At 42.4% G+C, this 14,804-nt stretch overlaps 7 protein-coding genes across 7 annotated transcripts; 5 read left to right on the top strand and 2 right to left on the bottom strand.

Moving 5' to 3' along the window:
- Positions 1-33: 33 nt before the first annotated feature.
- I206_100878 (uncharacterized protein) lies at positions 34-1,808 on the top strand (the record flags this gene model as incomplete). Its single annotated transcript, XM_070202287.1, has 5 exons — positions 34-235; positions 299-343; positions 402-867; positions 949-1,149; positions 1,217-1,808. 5 exons carry the CDS (start codon positions 34-36, stop codon positions 1,806-1,808), a joined length of 1,506 nt encoding a protein of 501 aa, XP_070058388.1.
- A 102-nt stretch (positions 1,809-1,910) lies between these two features.
- I206_100877 (uncharacterized protein) lies at positions 1,911-3,429 on the bottom strand (the record flags this gene model as incomplete). The annotated part of the gene is made up of 5 exons (XM_070202286.1): positions 1,911-2,175; positions 2,251-2,464; positions 2,538-2,808; positions 2,954-3,202; positions 3,292-3,429. The coding sequence occupies 5 exons, from the start codon at positions 3,427-3,429 to the stop codon at positions 1,911-1,913; spliced, it is 1,137 nt and encodes a 378-aa protein (XP_070058387.1).
- Positions 3,430-4,037: 608 nt separating this feature from the next.
- I206_100876 (uncharacterized protein) lies at positions 4,038-5,561 on the top strand (the record flags this gene model as incomplete). Its single annotated transcript, XM_019152230.1, has 2 exons — positions 4,038-4,277; positions 4,347-5,561. The coding sequence occupies 2 exons, from the start codon at positions 4,038-4,040 to the stop codon at positions 5,559-5,561; spliced, it is 1,455 nt and encodes a 484-aa protein (XP_019014368.1).
- Positions 5,562-5,933: 372 nt separating this feature from the next.
- On the top strand, positions 5,934-6,707 carry I206_100875 (uncharacterized protein; the record flags this gene model as incomplete). Its single annotated transcript, XM_019152231.1, has 3 exons — positions 5,934-6,066; positions 6,147-6,491; positions 6,565-6,707. 3 exons carry the CDS (start codon positions 5,934-5,936, stop codon positions 6,705-6,707), a joined length of 621 nt encoding a protein of 206 aa, XP_019014369.1.
- A 115-nt stretch (positions 6,708-6,822) lies between these two features.
- I206_100874 (uncharacterized protein) lies at positions 6,823-7,734 on the bottom strand (the record flags this gene model as incomplete). The annotated part of the gene is made up of 6 exons (XM_019152232.1): positions 6,823-6,851; positions 7,055-7,188; positions 7,256-7,276; positions 7,343-7,462; positions 7,528-7,611; positions 7,676-7,734. 6 exons carry the CDS (start codon positions 7,732-7,734, stop codon positions 6,823-6,825), a joined length of 447 nt encoding a protein of 148 aa, XP_019014370.1.
- A 504-nt stretch (positions 7,735-8,238) lies between these two features.
- I206_100873 (uncharacterized protein) lies at positions 8,239-9,642 on the top strand (the record flags this gene model as incomplete). The annotated part of the gene is made up of 3 exons (XM_019152233.2): positions 8,239-8,300; positions 8,481-8,610; positions 8,692-9,642. 3 exons carry the CDS (start codon positions 8,239-8,241, stop codon positions 9,640-9,642), a joined length of 1,143 nt encoding a protein of 380 aa, XP_019014371.2.
- Positions 9,643-13,145: 3,503 nt separating this feature from the next.
- I206_100872 (uncharacterized protein) lies at positions 13,146-14,620 on the top strand (the record flags this gene model as incomplete). Its single annotated transcript, XM_019152234.1, has 2 exons — positions 13,146-13,546; positions 13,597-14,620. The coding sequence occupies 2 exons, from the start codon at positions 13,146-13,148 to the stop codon at positions 14,618-14,620; spliced, it is 1,425 nt and encodes a 474-aa protein (XP_019014372.1).
- Positions 14,621-14,804: the final 184 nt, after the last annotated feature.

Below are 14,804 nucleotides of genomic sequence, written 5' to 3'. Positions count from 1 at the left end.
CAATAAACATAGCAATAGACCAAGCATGCCAATATGACCTCCCGCCCCGTTCCGATAGACTTTACGGAACCCGATTCAACCTCATCAGCCGGTCCATCCAACTGGAGAAAGGTTAGACAGGCGGTCAAAGTCGCATCAGCGATGAAGGAGAAGGATAGGGCGGACACCTTAGCAGTCGCCAGTACAGGAACAAGTGCTAGTGCTGCATTTGCGAGGTCACTGGTGCTTTTCACCGGTGAGCAACTCATATCTCTCAAACCTTCACAGCTCAACTAGCTGAGCTCATAGTTCAATATAGGTTTTCTATTCCGAAGGCCCAGTAAATTATTCAGACCGAGTCGAGGTGAGTTCGTCATGTTCTGCCGACTTTTTGAGCACAGCTGAGAATCGAGATGACATAGTCGATACGTGGGCTGGTCTTCGTCAATTGGCAATCTCATCCGATCAAACACTATCCGCCTCATTTATTCGAGATTTACTACGACGCAAAACAGGTTTACTAGCAATCACTCTAACTATTTTACCGCCTTTAATCGTCAATACAACTATGGGATTTCTGTTATTCACAAGTCATTCTTTCTTCTCATTGTCATTGGCGAAGCTTTCTTTCTTCCAAAGAGTTAAACACCCAGATCAGGAGATGGATGAAATTCATGAAATCGCAAGATACCATGCTCCTCTAACCCTAGGCGGTAAAAAGAAGGATATTACAGAGGATACCTCTGATGAAGAAGAAATCAGCTTAGATACTTTGTTAAGAGGACCAAGTATAATACCGAATCACCCGACACTTTTGTCTGCTATTGCTGGAGCAGGTGCTGGTTTAGTACAAGGTGCTGCTTTCACACCGGTCGAGAATGTGGTTAGGTTCGTTCTTTTATCATTTTGCCCATATGCTCTCACCTGGTCTTGTATAGATTTGCTAACGCAGAAGAATGGCCCACGCAGATTCTTACATCAATCCACAACCTCCCTCACATCGTTGGCTGCCAATTTCCTTCATCTGCCCATACGAAACGTGCCACAAGCTTTCGATGCTTCTCAACCTGCAACACCGATACAAGCTATCAAGAACCTGTTCGCAAGTGAAACTTGGAAAAAGAGCAACAGCTGGTGGACTGGATGGCGCTGGGCCGTTGCTAGAGATGCGTAAGTGCTTCTGCGGACCTTTCAATACGGAAACATTGGAACTATAATTTGATAACTATTCATGTAGTCTGAGTTATAGTTGTTTCTTCGCCGCGTTCGACATCACCCGCCGAGTCGGTCTTCGAGTCAAAGCATTGTTTGGCGGATCAGTACAACCGGGATGGCACAACATCCTAATTCTAGACTTTCCTTCTGAACACGATCCCTCATCCGCAAATCAAGGATCAGATCAACCTGTTCCGACCATTGCAAGGGTCGCACAAGCTGCGACGATTGTGACAGGCGGAGTTCTAGCTTCTATCTTAGCTGAATTAGTAGGAAGACCATTCAGAGCATGTCAAAGGATCATGTTCTTAGAATCAAAAGCTCAAACAGAAGCCTTAGCACGATATAAAGGTGGTATTGAACCTATACTTATAGGTGGAAAAGGTTCAGGAGGTAAATGGGAACCTATAGTTAGAACTTTCCGTGAAAGAGGATTTAGACCTTTTTTACAACCTGATAAACCACCTGTATTATCAACTAAACCCATTGAACCAATGGTACAAAGACAAAGTAGATTGATACGAATGTCGAAAAGGGTAGGATGGAGATTAGCTGCTGTCGGTCCTTGGGGTTTCGGATTCTTAGTTTGGGCTTGGGTAGGAGGGGAGATCTGATTGATCAAATAGAAATTGGACTAGATAAACCATATAAAATTGAATACCACGCATCACCCCATACCCGTTATATGCACGTGCTAGTTAATGAATGATCATGAATTACATGAAATCTAATTCACCTGATCCCTGTTGTATACTCTCTACTTCCTTTGCCTTTTCTCCCCATTCTCTTGGCACACCGCATTTCTCCAAAACATACATCAATCCACCTTTATCTTCTGTCGCATTTGTAAGTGTTTCCTGTTCCTCTTGTGATTTCACTAACATCATTCCTGCGTATCCTAATGAGTTGAGTTCTAGAGGTTGATGAGGTGAGGGTAAGGGGAATGAAGGAGCGGATCGAGGGATTAGGTGCAGGTGATCTCTACAATATAATTCACATCAACAATCGCCGGTATAGTCTGGTAAAGTCCAAGTGGTGCAGAAGAACTTCACTAACAAAGTGATCAACAGATTCCAACCTCCTTCCTTATTTCCTCCGCCATTCCTCAGAGCGTCGAACGCAAGATCAAACATCTTCATTAGAGCAGGTGCTAGTATATCGATCAACTGCTCGTTTGATCGTTCGGTCGGAGGATATGGCACTGAGGAATGAGCTGGTAAAGGATGGACGATATGTAAATACGGTACTGAAGGGAGGATAATTGCTTGATCTGTCAAAACCCCTTCTTCAGCTTCTCTTCTTCTGCAGATAATTTCAGCTGACTAAAGAGAATGAGCACTTACCAGGCCTTGAGAATTGCACTCCTTGACACCAATCTTCTACGGGAGCTCTTCCTCCAGGCACTTGGACAAATTGCAGATGTCTCCATCTTTGACTTGCTCCTGCACCTTCACCTCCGTTATAAAAGCCTAATAATTTCCTTGGCTTACTTGGGTGACGTAATCCTGCTAGTAGTATATGGTATGCGAGAGCGATTTGAGGTGGAGTAGGTGGGAGAGATTGGGGTTGATATGATGGTGGACAAAGCAAAATGTGTTCAGGCAAGAGGGAATACTGAGATTACAACGCGAAGGTCAGCCTTCTATTTCTAGCATACCAGATCGCGATGAGCAATTTCAGAAGACACACTTTGTTCATCTATGTAGATCAATTACATCAGTTTCCGATTCCTGCTAATTTGAGCGGACTGAACACTCACCAGTATACTCATACCTTCTTCTCCTTCTAGCCCCTTCAAGCAACCCACATACAGCTCTTCAACGTAAGGAGGTTTGAAAGGTTCCTCCGCATTTTGCTTGTCCGGATTCTCATTTCCGTCCTTTCGTGGTCTCTTACGATCTGGTGAGCCTGATTCTGATGACTGTCCATGTTCTATCTGTACAGCAGCTAAAGCATCGGATTTGGCTTTTTGCTTATCTTGTAATGCAGGACATAATCGCAAGTTGAACTGTGATCAAACGAAATCTTAGCTAGGGTTTCTAGGACTGCAGTAAATGATACCCATTTCTGAAATGTGGGTTTTGAGGTGTGACTCACTCTTCTGCCTTGCGAATAGACGTCTCTAGCTTCACTAGGGAAAAAGTACAATTGTCCACTCTTTCTAGCTTGCTCGAATTTAGCCGGTAAAGCGCTCAATAAGTCGGTAGGTGAAGATGGATTATTCGGATAAGCCATTTTGCTATATCTCGCTATATTTAGGTGTATAGATTTTATACACTCTCGATTTAAGTTCCTAATTATGCCAAACGGTGCTCTTCGCATGACCCATCTCAAGTCGATTTAGTGAATATTAAAAGCAGAATACGCGAAGATAATTCAAGCATAGCAGTTTATTCCAAAGTGGAGGAATCGCAGGAACAGAATTGTGATTCGTGGCAATGTGGCAAGAGTTTATTTCCTAAGGCGTTGCAGGATGACATCAGTTCATGTGAAACGGAATAATCATCGTCCTGACAACGCTAAGATTGTCGGTTTGATCAGAGTTGAAGGCGAAGTTACGCTCACTTGGTGATAAGTCAATCTTGCGATTGATAGCTTGTCGCAAGCAAGAATTGCACGGAATGAATGGTGTACTCGATATATAAAAAGAGGTCTTGACGACTGATGCTTGGGGAACATCGTACCAGGCGTTGACCGTCCACCCACTTTATATTTGTTCAATTCATCTCTACATTCGTTATTTGGTTTCCTTCTGTTGCTTTTTGAACGCAGACCCCTATTTCAGCCATTGTATGGTTGGCATTCTTGTTGCTTTTTTCGACCAATCTGTTCAATTTCTCGAAATGACATGCCCTTTACGACCGCCTTTCCGAAATCGATCACAAACTCAATCGCATCTATCCTACAAAGCTTTGCCTCATTTCACTCCCATCATCTCGGCTGGGTGGAGAGGAGGAGAGACACAGAAAAGATGGTTCTTGCTTGTCCAATATGGTAAAGAATTTTTAATTGACGGTAGGACAAGGGTGGATTGTGATGAAGATGAAGAAGGTGGTAGTCTGCTAGTAGCCTTACAATTGATTGTAAGTGCCATCCTCCGGGGATGAATAAATAATTCGAATATCAGAACTGAAGTCGTCATGGTATATTAGGCACATCAACAAGTCATTCACTTGCTCTCGCAACTTCAATTACCTTCCCCGTTGGGTCTTTCCCTACACCTCGTACTAGCTGAAGGAGGACATAACCCCAAGCTAACCTATAGTATTTGGCCATCATTCTTCTCCTCATACTTCCTTGTCCACTCTTCTTCACACGCTCAAGGTTTGAATGGTTGTCTCCCGATAGCTGCGAATGTGGTACTCAAATTAGACCAACGGAAAGCAAGGTGGTTTGATGGATGGAAGAGGGATCATCAAGATGGGCTTATCAGTAAATGGGTGAATATCTCAAGACCTCTTACTGCTTCAAGATCACTTGAAGAGCGATGTTTCGATGACACTCGACCGACCGTTACAAAGGAAGAGCATGATCCCGATTTGAATCAATTTACCGACTCTCCGTACGATCCCACGTTGACTTTTGCTAAAATTAGAGAAAACCCACTAGAAACGACAGCTCCAAACAATCAACAATCTCAGACCGATGAAATGGCCGAGCAGGCCGTACGGGAGTCAGAGGAGATCAGTATTCATCAAAAACATGACATTGATAACATACCACAAGCCAACCAAGATCCGTTGACTATCACCCTTCCTCCATTATCCGCTTTTCCAACACTTGATAATCACATAAATTCCTCAAGATCCTCGACGCCATTATCGTTTCATTCCATCCCGTATTCACCAATTCATACACTTCCTGATCCTGAAGCATTAATTACTCAACCATTTCTCAGAGAACTATATCAAAATATCTCAATCACTAGGGCAAAATATAACTCCGATCTAGCGATAAGAAGAGGGAAACGAAGACTTACGATTGAAACTCACAAACAAGTTCGTCCACCATGGGCTGATCTGAGCTCTACGATGTGGTCTGCTGGTACTAGTTGGGGTCCTCCCACTACTCCCGAAGGATGGGATTTGACACCAACGTCGAGAGAACGACTCAAGTTGAGCAAGATAGGAAAGTCTAAGCGAGAAGCAGCGCATCTCGAAATTTCCCGGAAAGAGATGTTCCATCAGGACTCAATCGACTTTTCCAGATCACCAACCATATCTTGTTCCGCTGTATCACCTCGTGGTGCCATGCCTTATACACTATCTTCGACCGAGTACAGTGTGGAACAACCAGACCCTCATGAAGACCATTGTCACAGCGCATGTACTTTCTTACCCAAGGGTCCGGTCATTCCAACACCATGACAATTCGGCTGGCCATTCTACGAGATTATCCCTTCCTCTCAGAACACGTCATCATCATGTACGGATTTCATCAGACCAATTAAGATATCTGTTCATTCGATCATTTATCCGAATATGATCATTTATTCACCTTCACAATCATCGTCAATTATTCCTTATATACCCCAATTGATACCAATTCTACTTTTTCCAATAACTTACCCACATATATCGATTTACCCTTTGGTTATCCCAATAATTCTAATCAGATATACATACCCCCATATCATTATCTATCCATGCTATAATAAAAGTATTCAGAAGATCAAAGAAGAAATTGGTTAGTATCTCAGTTATAGATCCATTTCCACTCTTCAAAGCTAATCTATTATCATGGCGATTATAGTTAATGAGAGATCTTGTAAAAGTACTCAATTTCCATCTACGCCTACTTCGATTTCGCAAAATCCGAGTGAATTATCGATCGTTGCGAGAGAAAATTATTCCAATTTGAGAGCTTCTCTAGGTGAGTATGTTATCATCCAGAGATTAAGAAAGGGCAAATGTTGATCGACTGCTGATGTTACTTAAACCTAAATCCAAAAGTATCTGCATCGAGGAATATCAGTCATAACAGAGGAATATCAAGTTTGAGTACGATCTCATCGGTGAATTCCACTAGCATTGTCACTCCAATCGAGGAAGAACTTACATCACTTCAAAACAAGAGTTCAAAGGCAACGAGTATTTTCAGACACAACGATTGTTCAGTCGAGCAATTGACACCACGTTTGTGTCTTCCTTTTGAAATGACAAGGTCACCTGAAGATCTGGATGGTCCAGTGAAAGGTTTACCAAGGCAGATTGATGATTATGAGGTAAGTGGAAGGAAAAGAAGTAGTACTTTAGCATCTGGTCAAGGTCAATCATTTGCGTCTTCAGAGATACAAGGTGAGTAACCCATTGTCTCATCGGGCCGAGAGATTGGCACTATTGACAGATCTTAAATCGCCTTCATCTGCAGGATATCTAAGAAAGACAAGAAGTAATACCATCGATGACGTAGCTTCCCCGTCATCTCCTACTTCGGCTTCTCGGATACCATCGGAAGCTGAGAGCGAAGGAACAGAGGAAAAGAGAAAGGTCGGTACATTGTCGAGGGATTAGTTGAAGAATTGGCTGTGATTACTCTGATATGAATCCAGTGCGCTTGTCAATAGCTTGTGTGTGTGAAACTATATGATACAATGCATATGTGATATTTTTGGAGATGCCTAAATCGCTAATCTGAGGAAGCACAACCTTTGCAGCCTGATATAAAAATGCGGTATTAGTATATCGAACTATGGGATTGTGCAAAAAAATAGTAGACAAGGACAAGAGGAAGTAGAGGAGTAAGGTAGCCAATTCAAGAGCAGAAGTTGAGAAGAGACGGAGATAGGAAAAGAAGGCTAATCCGAGGGCGAGTCTCGGCGAGACCTTTGAGGAAGGACAAAGTCGGCAGCATTACTCACCACAATGAGGACATTCAACCACTGTACCCTTTTTCAACTGTGCCTTTGGCACACGACATATACATGTCGAACCTTGGAAATTCATGTCTTTCGTTTGTATACATCTAACACAACATAGCTTCTCGTATCCTTGCCTGAAATCATGAAAGATCAGCTTTGGTTTGCCATCAACCCGTTTGATCTAAATGACAGCTGACTCACTTCTTCCACTTTGCTATCAGACTATACGGCAAATAGGTGATCAGCGACTATGTTTTTCCAGATTGTACTGAAGTAGTCTTGACTTACTTAGCATCTGCATATCCCTGCTTCAGTAACCAATCATACAATTCTCTCGATATTAGTTCTCGTTTATAGTATAAATCGTATATATACCGCGAGCGAGCATGTGATATTCGCATCACCGGCCTGAAAACAGCGATGTGAGCTTGTCAACAACTGATATCAATGGAATTTGGAGGAAGGATGCTTACCACACCGACTCGACTTTCCTCTTACCTTCGTGCGAATCATTTTCTGCGTCTCTCATCTTCTTCTCGTAATCTTCCAATACATCCCTACATTAATACCAGATTGTAAGCTAGTTGCATTCGTGAAACAGTAGTGCATAGAAAAGCTCACTGTATATCTTCGTATCCTTCTGGAGGGGGTTTCGTTCTTTGCGTCCTTATCTTCGGCATGTTTGCGGTGTTGTTATATTGGATATTCCGGTCTTTAAGCAATAAGGTATTAGACTTTATTGACAAGTTATCATTATAATGATCTTATAAGTCAACTCTCGAAGGTGATCTCCAGATGGGATAAAATACATTAAACACGCGACAAACAAATACCCATCCATACTTTGCCACCTTACGTAAATATTACGTACGTCTTTGTTTTCGTTTTCGAAAAGAAGGTTGGTTATGACCATTACCAGCATTCATGAGGAAGTAACCTATAATAAACAATGTCAAGCTTTCATCATTCTGTGAAAATACGCATCACAATATCCACACGAGAAGCGCGGATAATCAACTGCTCTCGTTCAATCTTCAGAACAATAGAGAATAACGCCGAAGACACCCCTGTTGTCAATCACAACGAAGATATAACAATCGCAGTAGCCTAGCCAACACAGATCGCCAACTTGTCAATGGCCATTTTGTGGCGCTCGTCTACTTACCACAGGAGATAGGGAAGTCATGGGTAAGTGGAGTCACAGCGAGTATGAAAAGGTGTTGGCGGACAAGGTGCAGCAGCTTTTGTAAGTCCAAGCTCTCTCTCTCTTTCTCGAACCTGTGTTTATCTGAGCAAACCCCGCCATGGAACCTCTTGAATCCTCCCCCTTCTTCAGTGCTTCCCCCTTGATTATCACATCTTCTATTGATGAAATACCTCTGACTTGTGTCGCTCTGACGCTGATTCTGATGCTCAATATTCCAAGTGAGCATGCAATAGGGAATATCGAAAAACGCGACCTCAGGAATGTACCAGATAGAAGGTTTCGAAGCTTCATCAAGCACTTGGATCCGAACAATAAGCATATCCAAGAGAAGTTTGAGCAACTAGTGCTTGTGAGTTGATCTTCTCGCTTTTCCGCATGTGTACGACTTGTATTGATGCGGAATTCTTATACTTGATTTGTGACTTTGCAGGATCAACTCTTTCCTAGAACTTACCGACTTCCTCCAACTTCCACCTCAATGGGGCCATCCGGTCTTCCGATATCTGATTCTCTCCCACCTATACGTACCAGGCCAATTGTCGGGCTACGGCGGGAAAACCGGGTACTCCCGGTCAGACGTCAAACTATAATTGATTTCGGGCGTTCAAATACCCAAGTCTATCGATCACCTTCTCCTGCTTCCCTTAGTGGAGCACGAAACATCCATTCCACCGAAAGTGGTGATCTGTCCGACTTCAGAATCAACAGAGATGGATCGATAGAACCTCTCAGTCCCCCGACCGCCGCAAGTAGAGCATGGCTCGAAGATTTGAGTAGGACACAGAACGAGAATTATGGTCAAAGCAACCGAGATCCAGCTCGACGGATACGGTCGATCAATGGTCGTCGGGCTCATGCTCCCATTTTCCATTACGACTCTGATGCTACGTCAGTTCCAGATGATTTTGATACTCTCCTAGATAGGCAAGATGGCGAAGGCAGCGGAAATAGGATCATCGGTAGGAGAAGAAGAAGGGAAGAATCGACAGATTCTGATGTGCTTGATGGAGATATCCGAAGGACCCGCACAGGCTTGAGGCAACTCAGGAGAAGATTAGATAGAGAAGGCAATATGTCTGTGCCGGAATATGATAGGCTCGATCCCTTTCCTAACTTATTCGAAGCTCTCCCTGGCTTACTTCCGTGGTCGCCTCCTCTCCCTTCTTCGAATTTGGAACGAGATCTAAATGATGACCTGTCCGCAGAAAACAGAGACAGAAGAAGAGATGGAGTTGTATTTGATGATCCTGCCATTGACAATTTTCTGGCTAGCATCGCTTCTCCAGAAGCGACTGTAGTCGACCCACGCGAACAAGAAGGTGGAACCATAGGAGAGGTTGAAAGAGAAGAAAGGGAAGTTGAAAGGAGCATTCCCAACTGATTGGAAATCCCCATGATTGACGATATTTCGGATCTCTGAAGTTAACGGATAGAGATTCCTTACCTTCGATGCCTAGTGTTATTACATTTGTCGTTTTATATCATATGTCTGTATACTACCTTATCCGTATATTCACCCAGCACTATCATTACCGTTGTTCTCACTATAATTGTGTTGATATACCCTACAATTGTATAAATAGATCCTCTTTCATATGAACTAGCTTTTCAGCCATATAAATCTGGTCATAATCTGAGCATTCTCGTTATGATTGAAATATCATGTATCACATGTATCTGATCTAAAATGACTCCTGCCTTAGTAAGGGAAAATATTTTATACATCGGGTTTGAAAAAGTCAAAAAAGCATATCGGACTTTCCTTAGGCTTTCTTTCCCTTTGAACACGATTCAGGAGCAAAGCGGTACTTTGAAAGAAAGTCACCCGAAGTGAATGAGTATTTTCTCAGGTTTTTTGTATCCTGAATTTCAGATTGTCGGAGAGTTATAAACCGCTTTTTTACCTGAGATGATGATACGCCAAAAGGGTACCCTAAAAATTATCTTTGAGACATCATCTATTGGACTAAAATCAATTATTATCATATCTCTCTATCTCATAATTCAAGATACGTCTTGTACGTGTGGAGCCAAGCGAAGTATTGAGCTTCAAAGTTGGATGAATGACAAGTACTTGAATTTGACCGATGATCATTTCTTCGCTATGACCTCTACCTGCATGAAACTTGGATGTGGTAAAAGATCGCTCTCAGCGGTTATCAGGTGAAGCTACATATCCCATTCGTTGATCTTTACATTTGAAGATTTCACGGTACGTGATGTTTATGGCGTTACTTGAAATAGCTTCTACGCCCTCTTTTACAAAAATAGCGCATGTACTGCGACATGTAAAGTATCGGTCTTCTGATGAAGATCCCAAAAATAACAAAGAAATTAGGTAAAACCGGCAGCCGTATTGATTTTGATTTGGAGTACAAAGGGGAGAAGGGTGAACGGAGAATTTCTATTTGATGAACCCTCAATTCCCAAATTTATCATTTTTCTTCTTTCTCTTATTACTGGTTTAATTACAAATAAATTCCGAATTATAACCCGAAGACATACGTCAGTCTGATATTTTCCCTTTTGGTTCCACTTTTATAACCGTTTTAGAAGTCATCAGATTCCAACTGATGGAACATTCTTCTTAAAAAAAAGCAATACTCTCTGTTTTACCCTTAATAACCAATTAAAAAAGGCGGAAAGAAAGAGGAATCTAAAAAATCTCGTGATTTTATTTTTTGTCTTAGACTTGAAAATGAACTTTTATTTTTTCACTTGGGGCAAAAATAATAAATAAATAAAATAAGTTAAATAAGTTTCCCATTTTTATAAATGAATGTTTTAAAGAACGAAAAAAAATAATATATAGACAAACCAAATTATTAAGGAAAAATAAGAAAAAAAGGGGAAAAGAGGGAAAAACACCCTTGATCTCTCGATACTTTCAAACGCAAAAGACCCTTACACATCTTCAGCTTTAATTCATCATTCCTTTTTGCTAAACCATTTTATCTTCACCTTTTAGAAACCAAAAAAAAGTTCAATAAAGTTTGATACGAGGTCATTTTTATATGACCATTCGTCATAAAGGTTCACTTGTATAGTGGCTCAATAGGATTCATACGCTACGAATCAGGAGATTACGAAAAGAGACTTGGTCAAAGTATCTCCAGAACGCCCAAATAAAGCTCGAGAAATTTCGGTTGGTTGGAGCTTTTTCGAAATTCCACGTTTTGGTATAAGGATTTAAACTATAGGATAAGTCAGGAAAGACATTTGAGGATCATATAGGTGTTAACTTAATATTCGTGAGTATCGCTATATCCATCTTTGACTTCTCAAGGTATTCTTACAAGCTTTGCTTGAAACGACATTGTGCAGATGATGCTTTAGCTCTGTTTTTTCATGTCGCGATTCCTTCTAATTGATTGTTAACATGATTCCTATCTTCATCACCCTTTGCGCAACTTGCATTGAGGGTAAATATGACCCTTTGTAAGGATGATGGAAGATCGTCTGATATGATCATCCTATCTCCTGCAATTCACCTTCATCCTCTTTTATTGTTAGACACGTCCTTTGGCGGTTTAACACGCATTTTTATCATTGTTCGGACCTGATCCGCAAGGGTCATTTTTGATCATTGATCAGTTCTTCAATTAAATAAAAAGACCCTTGCTTAGTGGTTCCTTTTCCATACTACACTTGTTTTGACTCATCCTTTCATTTACAACGCCAATCATCCTCTCTCACCTCACTTAGACAAGCTGGACACTTTACGCCCCGACGTTCATTACGATCATTGATGGGTTTATTCCGCCGGTCTAATTTCGAGGGTGATTATCATTGCGCTTCCGCCTTTTCTCAGTCTACCTTCTTCCCTCGCGATCTGGTTGGCGTTTCTGTGTGGTTATACCAATGCCATCTACAGATGCGCTGCTTGCTCAAGGCAGTGTTCTCGGGAATTTTCGCCATACCATCATCAACCTGTTTGACTCATCTGCGTCCCTCTTGCCCTTGCGTCATGAATCTTCGGAACACGTCAGACCGCCTGTCTCTTTACTGTTGGAAGAGCCGTTATGCTGACCATGCGATTATCCCTTATCATCTACCAATCTGGCTCCTTCATTAAATCACCAATCCGCGCGTTCTCATCTCAACGCGATCTTCTTCTCGACTATCTCTCGGCTGCAAAACCTGCTCACGCTCATGACCTACCAACACCCCTATCCCCTCCTCCGTGTGGCTTCCCTTGATGCTCTCAATTAAATTTCGCTTTAACCTCATGACGCCTAATTGAACCTTTACTTGGCCTGTGCGATGTTCATATCTCCATCAACTAACACAACACAACAAACTTGACTTCCTTTCAATAGATCACTCAGCATTGTTCGCCTTCAAGTGTGTATACTGCTCATAACATCATATCTCAGTTAATCGGCCATTCCCGACTTGCATCCATAATCAATCGACACGTCAAATTTTGATTATTGGTCTTTACTAGTTGTTCATCTGGAAATCTTAAAATTTATCAGATCTCAGCTTTCATACCACAACATATTCGACATACCGAAAGATCTGAAATCGCTTCGACCCGGTCATATCCCACATTGTTAGCGCTTCTTGACTACTTGGATAGAAGTTTTATTGCATTGTTAGTAGGAACGGATACGAAAAAGAAGAAATTTTTTTAGGGAATTCTGAAGATTACATCTACCAGGAACCCTTAAAAAGATCTGATACAGATCATACGCAATTCTCATTCCACAAATTTCTATTCTGTGAGTCGGATTTTGCTATATAATTCTTCCCATTCTCTACCATATCTACAATCTCATTACATATTACAGCTATTGTCTCTGAAGTCTTGAACCACGAGTCTCGTAATCTGACATCTCATTCGTTCGCTAACAACCCACACTCCTTGAACGCATAGTCATCATGTCCGCTGAAACTTCACCACATCTTCCTCCTCACTTACCGCCTCCTGTCTATGGTCAACACTCTGCTCCACTCAGTTCCGCCCCTTCACACATGTCTCACACTTCCGCTATGCACGACTCTCCCTACGGTCCAGGAGATACTTCAATCACGTCTATAAAAACCGACGAATCCTCTGCCAACGACTCGCCTGCTCCAGCTTCGTCGAAAGGTAAAAACGGAGCAACCGGTCCAGCGGAAGGAAAGTCAAAACCTCACGTCTGTCCCATATGTCATAGAGGATTTACAACTGGTGGACATCTTCAAAGGCATCATAGGATTCACACCGGTGTAAAAGCTTTCAAATGTCCCTTCCCCGGGTGTGAGACGAAGACTAGTAGACAGGATAATCTACAGCAGCAGTGAGTTGATGCCTCCTTCGTGAATTCCAGGCATAGCTGACCACGTGCAGTTATCGTACTCATCTATCCCCTACATTACGACGTGGATCTGGTTCGGCCGCCCGAGCAGCCGTCAACGCGGCCATGGAAGCTGCTGGATTGAAGTCGTCATCCCGTGCGTCAAGGAAGTCTAAAGGATCTGCAGGCGGTACACCTTCTTCTACAGCAAGTGGTCATATGCCATCTCCCTACGCTACTCCAACGAGTCAAGGTCCATCGCCATACGCTCCATACATGTATGATCCTCAACATGGTTATCCCGCTTATCCCATTCCTCCACCTGGCGTTAGCCTCGCACAATCACAATCAGCAGCTTCCAGTCGAGTTCCTTCGCCAGTCAATGGACATTCATCTGGTCATTCCAGCGTAGGATCAATGCCACCTGCTCATCAACAACCATTCTTTTCCCAACCTTACACTTCACCTTACACAGCTTATCCCGGTGTTCACCAACAACCATACCGATACGGTCCTGCAGGCGGAATACCCTCTCCATACGGCGCAGCTTCACACCCTCACCACGGATTATACTCTCCCGGTTTAGCTTCTGAACACGGTCAACATATGTACAGCCCAATGCAAAGCAACTTTCAAAACCATTCTAGAGAATCTTCATATGGAGTTTTGACACCAGGATATGGAGGAAACCCAATGGCCAATGGATATCCACCAAGAACGCAAACTTCGACACCGTTAAGTCAGACTCATGATGATTATGGTAGAAGACCACCTTCTCCAGGTATGCTTGGAAACGGTGGACAGAACGGTAGAAGGAGATCACCACCACATGATATGTTAGGTCAAGGTGTTGTAGATCCTTCTAGTATGTCAACGAGAATGGGAGGTGGAGGACCAATGTCTTATGGTGGATATGGTGGACATCACAATGGAATGCCATACGGATATGGTCAACCTATATCTCAACCTCATTCTAGGGATCCATCAGGTCACAGAGCTAGTGTGTCGAGTTTATCGGAAGATGGTTCTGGAAATGGTGCTTCGGAAGGTTCAAAGGGTGAGTTGAATTTCCGATAAGGCGTCCGCAATATCAAAAAGGAAAACCCCTTTTCGTATTTTGCTGATAATTGGCAAATTTCAGGTCTTCATCAAGGCAACTAATTGAAAATCTAGAGTATTATGCTGATGAAGAAGGACATTTGGAAGTCGAGGAATACTGTGATATACAATTTTATGTCATCTCTTCGCGTTAGAAGGAAAC

The sequence above is a fragment of the Kwoniella pini genome, chromosome 1 (assembly GCF_000512605.2).
Source record: "Kwoniella pini CBS 10737 chromosome 1, complete sequence".
Lineage (NCBI taxonomy): Eukaryota > Fungi > Basidiomycota > Tremellomycetes > Tremellales > Cryptococcaceae > Kwoniella > Kwoniella pini.
Note: the sequence above shows the minus strand (reverse complement) of the source record. Positions and strands in the feature narration are given on the sequence as shown.